At 65.6% G+C, this 13,734-nt stretch overlaps 1 protein-coding gene across 1 annotated transcript in view; it reads left to right on the forward strand.

Annotated features, from left to right (window-relative positions):
- Positions 1-647: 647 nt before the first annotated feature.
- LSP1 (lymphocyte specific protein 1) overlaps positions 648-13,734 on the forward strand; it is a 17,830-nt gene continuing 4,743 nt past the window's right edge. The window contains exons 1-5 of the mRNA XM_045290426.1: positions 648-761; positions 9,777-9,884; positions 10,654-10,812; positions 12,812-12,977; positions 13,314-13,647. Coding sequence (XP_045146361.1) covers positions 703-761; positions 9,777-9,884; positions 10,654-10,812; positions 12,812-12,977; positions 13,314-13,647 — 826 coding nt within the window. The 5' untranslated portion in view covers positions 648-702. The remainder of the gene's footprint in view (positions 762-9,776; positions 9,885-10,653; positions 10,813-12,811; positions 12,978-13,313; positions 13,648-13,734) is intronic.

A 13,734-nucleotide genomic window follows, 5' to 3' on the forward strand; every position in this document is an offset into this window, starting at 1 on the left:
GGAGGGAAGGAGGGAGGGAGGCAGGACGGGACACAGCCTCCAGAGAAAAGGACCAGGGCGGAGACGGGTGGGCGGAAGAGGAGGGGGCAGAAGGCCCAGGCCCCGGGGGGCTGGCGGGCGAAGCAGGAGGAGCAGGTCCGAGGGAGCTGGACCAGATCTTGCCGGCCAGGGACCACAGTAGGAGCAATGGCCAGGGGCTGCCAGGCAGGAGAGCGGGCTGGACGGGAGGATGGGCACCCAGTGCCTGGGCAGGCGGGCACAGGAGCCCATGGCGAGAGGGTGGCAGCCTCCCAGGTAGCCCAACGTTGGGGGGTGGTGCAGAGGCAGAAAGACGCAGAAGAAGGGGGAGGGAGGAGGTGGCCAGCTTTGAGGGCCGCCCGGTCGCCAAGCCAGGCAGCAGGCCGGCAGGGAGGGTTTTTCTGTGACATTTTTACTAGGTCTTGGAAGGAGGCGGTAGAGGAGCCGAGGGGCGAAGGGGTGGGGGGGACCCAAGGAAGGCAGCTACTCAGCTTCCTGAGGAGGCGAGGGGAGAGGGAGACCCACAGAGGCAGGGGACGGACACAGGACAGGAGGGCGGGCGGGCCGGGGGTCTGAGGGGCCAGCCGCAGCAGGACAAGCAGCAGGCACGCCGCCGCGAGGCCATCAGGGAAGGTGCGGCAGCACCCCAGGGCCGGGGGCAGGCCAGGGGGCAGGGGGTGCAGAATGACTGACCCGGCTCTCCTGAGGACTTCCAACAGACAGGGCCTGGAGAAGATCCTCAGGTAGGTGCCCCCCACCCACCCACCACACTGACCCAGGCTGCGTGGGGAGCAGGCCGGGTGCCCACAGTGAGCTGGCACCATGGATCTAAGAACGCGTCCCCAGCCCCAATGGGCCTGGCGCCTCTGAGCTGCGGGCAGTGCGAGGGGTGTGCATGTGTGTGTGTGCAGGTGTGTGCACACACGGATGCACGAGGGCCCCGGTCCTCACGGCATCCCCCACCCCCACCCATGTCCTCCTGGCACAGCTGGGCCTCGGCTAGCCCTCCTTCCACCCAGGGGTGTCCTCCAAGCTGTTCTCTGATGGCCAGTAAGGGCCCGGAGGGGCTGGCAGAGCTGGTGCCTGGCTCCTGCTCACCCTGAGAGTCGTTTCCTGCACCGCCTGGTGTTACAGCCAGAGAGTGGACCTGACCAGCCCTGTGTGCCACCCCTGTCCTCAGCAAGTTTGCCCTGTGTGACCACCGGAGCCACCAGGCCCATCCCCTGGCTGATGGCTTCCCTCTGGGGCCCTGGGCCCTGAGCCAGGCCTGCTCTCAGCCAGCCTCAGGGGTGGCCTCAGGGTGGTGGGTACAGGCACCCCGGAGGATGGCAAGCTGCCCCTCCTCTGAGTCCCCCCACTGAGCACTTTCTCCTCCTCAGCCCTTCCTCTGGGGCTCAGCTGGAGTGCCACCCCCTACAGGAAGCCCCGCTTGACTTCCCTCTGTCTCCAGTTGGGGAGGCTAGCTGGGGAGGGACCTGGTGGCCAGGACTCCCAGAGGGCAGGGGTGAGTGGCACCTGCTGGGGCCTTCCCGTCGCTCTACCCAGGCTGGCTGGGTGCAGGAGGAGTCGGTAGGTTCAGGCCCGACCACGGCGGTGCGTGTGCCAGGCCCACAGGCAGGGCTTTGCAGGGCGTTGCTGGCATAGGCCCTATACCGCCGTCCAGGTCAGGGCCCGGCCAGGCTTGGAGTAGCCTCTGCTGAGTCCTTCCAGCTTCTTGACCCTCGGCGTCCTGGCCTCCTGGACAGCGAAGGGCAGGAGACTGCAGGGCCCAGCACAGGTCCAGGCAGTTGCCTCCACAAGCCCTTCTGGCCCATGGTGGGGGGCGGGGGGGAGCTCGGCACATTCTGGGGGTCCCCACATGGCTGCAGACGGAATCCTAGGGAAGGTGGGGCGCCCCTCCCTCCGGCTCAGCAGCTCCACTTAACAATACATGAGGAAACTGAGCCCAGAGCTTCCCTGAGCAGGCCACTGGGAGGGCCGGGGAGGACTGCATGGGACTTGGCTGGGCTGCGAGGAAGGCCCGGCAGGGCCCAGCCAGGCACCATTTGTCCAGGGCATATGAGCAAGTACATCCATGGGCACAAAGGGATGCACACACCTCCAGGTCCCCTGACTGACATTCTCCACCCAAGCAAGGGTCCGAGGTCCCGGCTGCCCCCTCCTCAGCCCCTCCCAGTGAGTGATCCGGCTGCCAGTTTGCCCTTGGTTGCACAGCAGGGAGCTGGGACCACTCCTGGGCCCACCCTGTTGCCTGCCCATCCTGGGTGTGGGGAGAGCCCGGTCTGTCCCTGGGGTATACATCATCAAATGCAGGTAAGCTTCCCCACCTCCCCAGCTAAACCTAGGTGTAAATCTCGGGACGGGGAGGGCAGGGGTGGACACGTGGCCCCAGCGGCCACTTGCTCCCCAGACCACCCCATCCAGTTTTGGCACCTCCAGCTGCCCCTCCAAGCAGCTAGGTGTCCACTGCTCCCCTGCCCTCCCCGGAGCTCCAGGTGCCCAGGCCTATCTCCCTGGCTCATGTGGACAGCGGGGACACTGGGGCTGGCAGCAGCTGGGCCGGGCCAGTCCTTTGGGGCTGAATAAGCCAACCCTGCCCACTGCTGAAGTGGCCATGGTGGGAATCCTGGGCTCGCTCCCCCACCCCAGTGTCCTGGGGGGGCCTCCTGTGGTTCTGTGGATGGCTGGAGGGGCCCCCACCCACTCACTACAGGTTGGCACCAGGACTCTGCCTGGCTGGGGCTCTGGCAGAGGGAGTGGGGGGCTGGACACAGGGTGCTGTGGGTGACATCCCTCCTCTCTGGGGTGAGGAGGGGCACCAGGCTTGGCCCACCCCAGGGAGGCATGAGTAGGGAGAGCGGGAGGGGAGAGCAGGGTGCAGGTGAGAGATGGAGCCAAGGCCTGCCAGCGAGCTGGGGGCATCCGGGGTGGCTCTGAATTTTCCTGGGGACATGGCCTTGCCTGGTAATGGTGGGGGTGTGTAGCAAGAGAGCAGAGTGAGGGAAGATCGGGGTGAGGGTGAGGGGGCCCAGCCAGGGAAAGAGGAGTGCAAGGGGAGGGGGCAACTCCAAAGAGAGCCAGACATGGGCGCCGGCTAGCTGGCTGGCTGGCGCAGTGCGAGGTGTGGGGCTGCGGGCAGGATCCAGGGAGCAGGACGCAGTGCCCTGGCTGAATGCCGGGGAGCTGTGGGATGTGGGGGTCATTATGCCAGGGGGCAGGATGCAGCCTGTGGGGTGTGTGGGCTGATGCGAGGTGCCAGGTGGCCAGATGGTGGCAGGCAGGCTGCAGGAGGGTGGGGTGGCCGGATGGCCAGGATGGCCAGGACGCCGGTGTGGGCGGAGTGTGAGGGCGGGCGCAGAGGCAGCAGAGACAAGGGATTCCAGACAGGAGGTAGGCCCATTTGACAGATGAGGGGACCAAGGCTCAGAGAGACCCCTTGACTGCAGTGGTCCCGTGCCCCTCCTCAGTTTCCCAACTGGGATGGTTGGGGGTTTCAGTGTGTTGGTGGTATGTGGGGATCTGCCCTATCATGTGGGAGACCACCACCCCTGCTCCTGGCCCTTACCTCAGAGATGGGGACCCGGGTGGGATGGGGTGGCGTGGGGGGCTCTGGAACCAGAGGCCGCTGGGCCATCTGCAGACAGGAAGATGCTCCACTGGTGTTTCTGGTCTGCCCCCGACCCTTCCCCTGAAGTATCCATTCCCAGAGCGGTGCATGCCAGCCAGGCCCAGGCCCAGGAAGCTGGGCAGAGGGCTCGGGCTAGACCATGAGCCCAAGGCAGGGAGATACCGCTGAGTCTAGGGAAGCCAGGGGCGCCCCAGGAGGCCAGAGCCAGGGCCCGCAGGCTGAGGCTGGACGCCCGGTCAACGTTCATGGGGTCTCCACGTGTGGTGCCAAGTGCAAGCTGACTCTGAGAGGCTCTGAGCCCAGCAGTGGCCATGGTCAGGGTGGTGCCTCGAGGCATGAGGCCGGCCGGGTAGGCTTGGCTGGCAGGACACAGCATGGCAGAAGTCCAGTCAGTGCCAGACCCAGTCAATGCCACCGGACCTGCCCAAAGCCTGTCTCTGGAGTCTGCCCAGCACGGCCAGGGTGCCCAGCACAGCCCAGCCAAAGGTTCGGGGAGGAGGCTGATGAGAGGCCAGGGCAGCCCAGCATGGTGCCCAAGTGGGTGAGGAGGGTGCAGGAGTGGCTTGGGGCAGGGAGCCAGGCATAGCAGCACTGACCACGGCAGAAGGGGTGGGTGCGGCCGGAAACTTGGGGCACTCCTGTGCAGGACGGTGGCCAGATTGGGGGAGGATAGAGAGGTTCTTGACACCGCACAGAAGGTGGCATCTCCGGGCAGTAGTGGCCTGAGGGACAAAAGGACCTGACATCCAGTCCCCCAGCCAACAGTGCAGTAGCTGGATGGGGCTGCAGTGCATTCCTGGGGGCTGACCACCTGGAGTACTGCCCAGAGGTAGGATGCCCAGCCTGAGGGGCGGCAGGCTAGCCTCGGTCAGGACCATGTGCTGGGGGATGTGGGGAAGGGGTGATAGACACAGTCCCCCCACCCCCCCACCGAGAGAAGTGCTCCCAGAGTCAGAAGGGCCGAGAGGAGGGGCTGCTTTTGTCAGCAACGCTGGGTCCCCTCTGTGGTCTCCTCCCCCCTGGGAAGGGTCTGCAGGGTGCCATTAGGAAGGTGGTCCCAGATGGGCCTGGGAGACTTTGGTTGGGGGTCTGTGGGGTGTCCTGGGAGTGTTGTGCCAGGGAACAGGCCGGGGCCGCTCCCTTCTGCACCCAGGGTCACTGTTGGCTGATGAGCAGGTATACCGGGGCCCTCTGCACTGCTGGCCAGTGGCCTCCTTGTACCTGGCCAGTGCCGGACCCCCACAGCGGCTTCTGGGGGTAACAATCATCCCAGGAGAGGCTCTTCTTGCCCAAACTCAGGGGTGGGGGTCTGTCCTCCTGAGGCAGGACTGGGAGAGCAGGCCCAGAAAGAGTAGTGGAGGGAGGGCAGATTGGGAGTGGAGGCTGGTGACCAGGCAGCCAGAGAAGTAACCCGAACTCAGGGTGACGGGCAGGGGATCTGGGACCAGGGAGCTTGAAGGACTATGCACCGGGCTGGGGAGGACTGGAAGTGGGGTTGGGGGAGCTGGAGGTCCCAGCTCTGCCTGCTCGGCACAGCCCAAGCCCGTGGCCCCCCTCTGGCTTCCTCTGATGAGCCTTTACAGCCATGCTCCCCGCGTGTCCCCCATGATGTCACCATGTCCCCCAGAGCTCAGCACAGACCTCCCCCTGAGGGGGAGAACCCCACAGAACCTCTGAGGGGATCTTCCCTGCAGTCCAAGAGCCAGACATCAGGTCAGCCGGCTCTCTGGCCAGCCTCTGGGGAGGACGCAGAGAGGCCACAGTGCTCTGTGACCACAGCCCACCCAGAGAAAAGGGTGGTGGAAGGGAGGAGAGGCCAGGTAGTGGTCTTCCCTCTGGACAGCCAGCCTGGCTGAGGAGGCCTTGGCCAGGCGCCTGACCTGGAGCTGCCCGGCAGGCCTCCGCCCAGGGGTGAGATTGGGGCGCACCTCACCCCCATCCTCACCCCTTCACCTGTAAGATGGAGGGGCGTCCACCGCGCAACATGAGAACCGGTAAGCGCCCCTATCCCCCGCCGTCCCACGTGGAATGGCAGGGGGCAGACAAGGGCCAGGCCCCCCAGGGGGGCAACCGGGGTGAGGGGTGAGCAAAGTGCTGTCGATGTGGTGCCAGGGTCCCTGAGGAGAGCGGGTCTGGACCCAGAGGGTGCCCCTTCCTCGTCTGCTCTCTGTGGGGAGTCGGGTGCTGGGCCAGGCAAGATCAAGCCCGGGAGGCTCACAAAGCCCGAGTCAAGCATCTCCGCAGCTGTCCACCCCTCCTCTGGCCAGGTCCAGCCCGGCCCCTCCCTCTCCTGGGGTCACCGGCAGGTGCAGGGGAGCCCCTCCCCTCCCCACGGCTCCTGGCCTCACCCGGGGTCCCCCAAGATGGCAGAGTCCCCATGCCCCATTTTACCCCCGAGCCGGCCTCCACCAGCCAGGGCGCTCTGGGCTGGGGCCCGCACTGGCTGAACTCCTGCCAGCGCCCGGCCCTGCCTCACCCACCAGCTTTGGCTCTGGGGGGCAGGATGCCTCCAGGCCAGACACACCCCAGGGGCTCCAGGACCTCTGTAAGGGCGTGGCCGCCGGAGGACAGGCTGGTCCACCTCCAGATTCTCTGGGTGGCCCTCCCTTCTGTTCCTGGCACCTGAGCCTCCCTGGCCCTCCTCTGCCCGCCCTCCCTCACCCACCAGCTTCCCCAGGCTCCCCCACCAGCCACTCTCCCAGGAGCTGTGGGCTCTGGGTTGAGGAGGAGCTGAGGCAGGACTGTCTGGGGGAGGGGTACATGTTACAGAGTGGAGGTATGGGCACTGCCCGCCCCCCTGCTTAGCGAGTAGCTGGTGCCCCTCCCTAGGACTCAGTTTCCCCTCTTGCAGCACCCTACCCCTCACTGTCCACTCTAGGTGTCTGCTGGGATCCATGGTGGAAGACCCCAGGGGAGGGGGCAACGGGAACCAGAGGCCTCTTCCATCAGGGCCTGTGGCCCTGCTCTTGGGGGCACCTGGGACCATGTAGCAGGCAGGGCCCCTAGAAGACCCCCAGCCAAGCTGCTGACCCCTGAGACTCACCGGGAGGCTTTCTGTCCTCAGCCCGCCCATCAGCCCCGGGGCCTTGGGTGGGCACCTCCGGGCAGACTGCAGGGAGCAGCATCATGGGGGGAAAGAGCTGCCTTTCCCAAGGCTACAGTAGGACCAAGGGACTGCAGGACCTCACTGGGCCGCACCAGCCTGGGGCACTTGGACACTCACACCCTCAGCAGAGACGGGCATGAGGAAGGGGGCAGGTGTGTGTGATTAGGGCAGGTAGGCCAGGTAGGGCAGGTGTGTGTCCTGGTGGGGTGGTAGGGAGGTGAGGGGCCATGTCCTGGGGGAGGCAGTGGAGAGCAGAGGGGCAGTGTCGCAGGGGCAGCAGAAGCGGTCTGCCAACGGCCAGGCCGCTGTCTTGGGCCTGGTCACAGGCCTGTGGGCGCTGGTGGCTTGAAAAGCCAGGGCTGCCTGTGGGGGTACAGGGGATGGGCGTGAGGGCCAGAGCCACGCAGCAGAACCTCTGGCTGACCCTAGGCCGGGCTGGACCGAGCAGACACGGGAAGCGGGTAATTGCCTTTCTCAGGAAGAAACCCAGCTGCAGGCGGCAAGGGGGCCAGGCCAGGGGCCCCCACCCCACCCCAGGAGAGCCTCCCCTCCCAGTTCCCAGAACTGAGCCCAGCTGCAGAGCGCGGTGAGGTCATGGGGAGGGGGCCCCAGGGCCCCATTACTCACATCCTGGGCAGGGGGAGCGAGGGAGGGAGGGAGGCCCAGCTCGCCTCCTTGTTCCAGGATCAGGAGCTTTAGGAGAGATGCTGAGACCCCTGTCCACACCCCAAGGGAGCCCTGCTCCACGTCCCTACCCAGCGAGGGCATGGGCAGTGCGACTACTACAGTGGTGGCCTCAGCAGAGGCCTGGCCAGGGCCTCGGGCCAAGGGCTGCCCCATCCTCGTTGTCTGGGCGACAGTGGGGAATAGTCAGCAGTGAGACCGGGGCGGGAGCGGGCCGGGCACATCTCTGCTCACGGGTTGATTCTGAGCGAGCTCAGGTGCGTGCGCACGCCGCATCTGTGGCTGCCTGTCCACTTGGAGCTCCGTCAGTGGGTGCGGGTGATGGCTACGTGGTGTCGGGTGCCCGGCATGGCATGGCTCTGGGTCAGGACACCTGAAGCCATGGGTCTGCCTGTCCTTGGAGGTGTGTGACACCGTCGCAAGTCCAGGCACAGTCACCTGCGTGCAGGTGGGCACATCCCCGGGTCCCCCCAAGACTGCAGGCTGTGGGCAGGGGCTGCAGAGGCACTCACTTACGGCTGAGTGCTCTTGGCCACGGGTGTCTGGTGCACACAACTGTGGGGATGGGGGGTGGACAGCAGCTGTCCTGGCTATGGTAGGGGGCCTGCGAGGTGTCAGGGTAGAGCCCAGATCCACACCGCCACACACACGCACACACACACGCACACACACACATAGTCACTCACACAGTCACACACCACACGCTCCTCCATGCAATCACATACCCACCACAGACCCTGTCATACACTGGGCATCTACCTAGTCACACACACTCACACCACACTGTCACATGCACATCGCCACACCACCCGCCGTCATGCTGGACACACACCACACACACGGTCACACACTAGGGTTTGTACACACGGCACGCCCCAGAGTGCACACAGTCACATAAATGGGGCACACACACAGTCACACCCTGGTGCTTGTGCACACATACAGCACACACAGAGCATGTACACAGTCATACAGTACGTGCACACTCTGGGACGCACAAGCACACAGTCACACACTGTCATAAGTGCACCCACACCACACACCCTGCCGCACAGTCACACACCAGGGCACGCACACAGATATCAGCACACAGAGACTCAGACCAGACCCATCCCCCGACAGGCAGGTACAAGGCATCCGTGATTGTGTGCGTGTGCAGACCGAGACATGGAAATGGGGGACACAGAAGGGGTGACCAGTCCCCTCCAAGGGCACTTCCCCATCCCCCCTCCGCTCCCCGTGTTCCCGGCCCTGCTCTCAGACAACAGCTGCACCACGTCTGGGCTCTACCTCCCCAGGTAGGGGGGCTCAGCCCCCGCACCCGCAAGGGCAGCCAGGCAGGAAGCGGGCCTCATCTGCCGGGCTGATGGGAGCCAGGTGTGAGAATGCGCAGCTTCCTCAGGGCCTGTGGGAGTGCAAGGCCGGAGCTGGCGGTCTGGTGTGCGTGGCTGGGGTCCCACGTGGCCGCGGGGGGAGCAAGCCTTGAACTTGGGTCTGAGGAGGGCCTGGCTTTCGTCTGCGGCTTCGGGAGACCTGGGGGAGAGATTAGATCATGGCCTGGCCATGAGCATTGCCAGAGCCGCCAATCAGGCTTCTCCCAGCCCAGGGCCCAGGGTCACGCGGCGGACACGCACAGGACAGGCCTGGGCCTGAGACCCCAGGCCTGCGCCTGGCTGTGGCGGGCAGGGGGCAGCCAGCCTATGGGCCTGGGGTCCCAGGCAGACCCTCGAACTGCTCTCGGCCTCTGCCTGCCGGTGGGGTGGTGAGCAGGGTCCCTCAGGGACAGCTGTGGGTGGGGCTGGAGTACTAAAGGCAACGTCTCTGAAAGGGCACCCGCCCACCCAGGCACCCACCCACCCAAAGAGGCCCTGGTGTCAGAGCTGAGGGTGGTAGTGGGGGACAAGGGTGGTGGTGAACCAACCACATCGGGTCCCTCAGCTATGAGGTCTGGCCCAGATGAGGCCTTGGCCATGGGCAAGGCAGGCCCCCCACAGGTCCTCACAGTCTAGAAGCCCCCGCCCCACTGGGCTCATTCTTGAGGGGCACAGGGGAGCAGCCTGAGGGATCTGCCCTGGTGGGACCCTGACCAGCCCCCCAGTGTCTGTGTGGCCTTGCCCACATGGGTTGGGGGTCCTCCCAGCCAGGACCGCTGGGGAGGGGTCTGCAGCCCGGCCCGTTGGGCTCCAATGTTCTCCTACTACTGTCTCTCCCACACGGCCTGTGTTTTCAGGGTGGGCCAACCCAAGCCCGATGGGGCAGGGAGAAGTGAGGACCTTTTACGGTCTCCTGCAGGGAGGGGAGGGGGCTGACGCCTGGCTCCCCCACCCCCTTCCCCCCAAGGCTCACCACCCAGTGGACCATGGAGGATGAGGAAGAGGCTGCCCAGGAGCGGCTGCTGCAGGTGGAGGACAGCAACCCCCAGGCCCCAGGGCCGGAGCAGGACAAGCTGTGAGTCCCCAACAGGGCACCCGGGACCCCGAGTCTGTAGATTCAGAGTCTAGGCAGAGAGGGTGCAGGGGAGAGCTGTGGAGGCAGGTCCCATGGCCAGGGGAGGAGTGTTCTCAGTCAGGGTGAGGGTCCTCGGTCACCCCGAGCTGATCCAGATTTGGACACCGCAGTGCTGCCCGGAAGGCCACCCCAGAGAAGTGGACTCGGGCTCTGGCCATCCTGCAACAGGACTGGTCCCCCTTGGGCTACCCCGGGCCCAGCTGCATGGCCCCAGCCCTGGGCTGTGACTCAGGGAGGACACTGGCAGTCTTGGCCCTGGCCCCAGGGGCTGAAGCCAATGGGTGGGTGCCCTCCAACTGTCTTCCCTTCCTGCTGCCCACCCGGCTCCACAGGCCCTCAGCCTAAGGGGACACTGGACTCCCAGTGAGCACAGGGACTGGGAGCCTGGGGCCCGAGACAAAGGTACACTGAGGAGCAGGACTGGTGGGGGGACACTGCCCTGCCCTCAGGGGGCCCCAGACTGATGGAGGAGACACTGCCCTGCCCTTAGGAGGGGTGTAGACTGATGGGGGGGACACAGCCCTGCCCTCAGGGGGCCCCAGACTGATGGGGGGGACACAGCCCTGCCCTCAAGTAGGTGCAGACGGCTGGGGGAGACAGAGGCACTTCCTCCAGGAGCCCCAGATAGAGGAGGGAGGTATAATCCTAGACCAGTAAGAGAGAAGGGGTAGCTGGTGGCCCAGCACTCAGAGGTTCCCTCCTCTTCCAGGCTCTCCCCAAAGCCCTCAGAGACCCCTGAAGTGGACGAAGATGAAGGTTTTGGAGACTGGTCGCAGAGGCCAGGGCCGAGGGGCTTGCCCACCAAGGACGGCGGCCGGGAAGTCGCTCCGGGGGACACGTCCCAGGAACTGGAGCCGAAGCAGACCCCGTGAGTGCTGCAGACCCTCCTCGAGCCCCCCCCGCCCCCCCACCACCGCCGACCCTCGCCCAGCTCCGTGGCCTCCCTCCCAGCCAGCCCAAGATGGCCTTGTGGCCGTTGGGGTGGAGGAGAGGGGCCAAGGCAGGAAGGAGTGAGCCAGGAGGGAGGCCGAGGGGCCTGCAGGGTTTGAGGGTGGGGGGCGGTGAGAACATCTCATTCCTGGGCTCTATCCAGCCAGCACAGCTGCGGCCGGGCGGGGGCCGTGGGCCACGTCCGCTCCTCTGAGGCCCACTTACGTAATGGAGCCTCCAAGGCCCCAGGGCCGCCCGCCCCTCTCTCCCTCGGGCCTGGCCGTCCTCCATTCCCACGGAGGAGGGGAGCAGGTATTTCCAGATGTGGTCCGGGAGACAGCTTTCCAGACGAGCTGTTCCCCAGGCCTCCCACTCCCCATAATTCAGGGACGAGGCTGCTGTCAGGCACAGTGACCCTCATTGTATGGAGGGTAGCTGGGGCCCTGCCTTCTCTCAGTCACCCCCAGACCATCCTAAGCACCTCTCTTGGTCCCCAACTCCCCACCCCCCCATCTGAACCCAGGATCCCGCACCCCAGGGGTCAGCAGGTCCTGGCTCGGCGGCCCACTGCCCATCCCACATCTATGAGGCCTGGGTTTCCCTGTCTGCCCCAGGCCGATTGGAACACTGCCCCCCACCCCATCCCACCCCACCCCACCACATACTGCATCTCCGAGAGGGGCTGGGGCCAGCAAGGCAGGCCTGTCCACAGGCTCTGGGTTCCCCCACATCCTGCTGGCCGGCCGGCCCACTGTGTCCAACAGCAGGGGGCACTTGTACTCTTCTGAAGAAGGCCGGCGGGCGTTGGCGCCCACCCCTGCACCTGCCTCCTGAGCCCTGAATGGCGCTCTGTGTGGCTGCCCTGGCTCAGACCCCAGCCCACCTTGGAGGGGTGGGTCTGGGCTGTGGCCGACACGTACACCAGGGCCTGAGACTATGGAAAATACCAGCGTTCCCCTCTCCGCCGCCCAGTCCCAACTCCGCGCCAACGAGGACCATGCTGGCTGCCGGCCGGCACCTCCTCTTACTGTGGCCGGTGTGGCTGGCACCTCTCCCCGTGGTCCCCCGCCTGGCCCTGTCCTGCCGCTTACCCAGCACCCCACCACCATGCCCGGCCACCCACAGACCCCACACCACCTTCCCACCCAGCATCCTCCTCCTTGGGCCTATTGGCTCCATGCTGTGCTGGCCAGAGGGGATGGCGAGGCCACCGCGGTGTGGACGTGGGAGTGCTGGGCACAGGCTGGAGTTCATCTGGACAGTCTGAGAGCAGGCTCTCAGAGTGGGGGGGGGTGCTCTGCTGGACACGTGGAGGGCTCCTTGTCATGAGGGGTCAGTGAGATGCCCAGGGAGGGGCTGGCTTGGGGGCCCTCAACCTTACCTCTCCTAAGACACTGTAGCTACTGCCCCCCCACCCCACCCCCTGCCCAGTTGCTTGTGCCTCGGAGCGACCCTGCCCTGCAGAAGCGCGTCGGCGCTGCCCGGGCCCTGAGGTGGTCAGTGCCTCCAGTAGCAGGCAGCCGCGCCTTTCTCCTGAGCGACGCCGGGTGGATTCGAAAGACTCGTCCGTAGCAACCCAGCGCTGAATTCACAGCTCCACCAGGGAGCCCTCCTGAGACCCCCCAAACCAACCCCTACCATGGAGTGGGTGCCCACTCTCAGAGACCCCTGGGTCAGAACAGAGCTGTGCCCACGTGTTCCTGAGATGGAAGCACTCTCTTCCTCCCACTGACCAGGTGGTCAGCAGCCTGCCGCTTCATCCACTGCACCACCAGGGCTCCTCCTTGGGCACCAGGGTCTCTCGGTCAGGACAGGCCACTCGTCTGATGGCCCACCTTCCTGGAGGACGAGCGGGGTCTTAGAAAGGGGCAGGGGCTCAAACCAGGTGAGGGAGCAAATGCCCTTCACTCAGCCCTGCCTCCCTCTCCTCCACACAGGTCCCACGGGCACCAGCAGGAAGACGTGGAGCCGGGCCAGGCCCAAATCCCCCTGGAAGAACTCTGCCTCAGCCCAGAGGGGGAGCCCCGGGAGGGGCCGGAGGAGCCCGTCCAGGGCCCCCAGGAACTAGTGGAGGCTGAGGAGGCTGAGGAGGCTGAGGAGGAGGTGACAGTGGCCCCACCCTGGACACTCTAGGAATTCTCCCCAGGGGCTGGGTGGGTCTTTGCTGCCTGTACCCCCTGTGTGTCAGGGAGCTGGCCATGACCCCCATGTACCCCACAGGATCTGTGTATTAGAGCACGAGGGCCCTCGGGGTGAGTTTGTCCTCTAACCCCGGGCTCCTGGGCCCTGCATCACAGATGCCACCCAGAGCATATCAGGGATGGATGGAGCCTGGGGCTCTGGCTGGCAGGGGAGCGCTGCTCCAGCCAGCGCCAGCGCCAGGAGGGGTCGGAGTGGCCAGTCATCCAGACCCCATCGCCTCCAACTTTCTCTCCATAGCTCCCACGATGCCAACAACCCAGGACCCCCAGCCCCTTGGCCTTGGAGGAGGGTCCTGGGCAGAGCACACCTCCCCAGAGCCCCACCACCGAGGTAGGTCGAGCCCCAAAGCCAGCTCTCCTTCTCTCTGTCTGGCTCATGGTCAACGTGATGACCCTGGGAAAGTGGCCTGGGTCCACTCTGGGAGGACAGGGAACATATCCATGTGCCCTCTGTCTTCTCCCCCAGGACCGGACAGTCAGCAAGTCCTGTGGCCGAGGTTGTGGTGATGGACGAATGGGTGGAGGGAAAGAAAGAATGATGGGTGGGTGGATGGACAGATGGATGGGAAGGAGTGAGACTAGTGAGATGGATGGAATGGGTAGAAGGGAAAGACAGGGAGGGAGAAGAAAGGATGGATGGATGGATGGATGGATGGATG

This window comes from Echinops telfairi, unplaced genomic scaffold (genome assembly GCF_000313985.2).
Source record: "Echinops telfairi isolate 266 unplaced genomic scaffold, ASM31398v2 ScPeMD7_37;HRSCAF=141, whole genome shotgun sequence".
NCBI classification, from domain to species: Eukaryota; Metazoa; Chordata; class Mammalia; order Afrosoricida; family Tenrecidae; genus Echinops; species Echinops telfairi.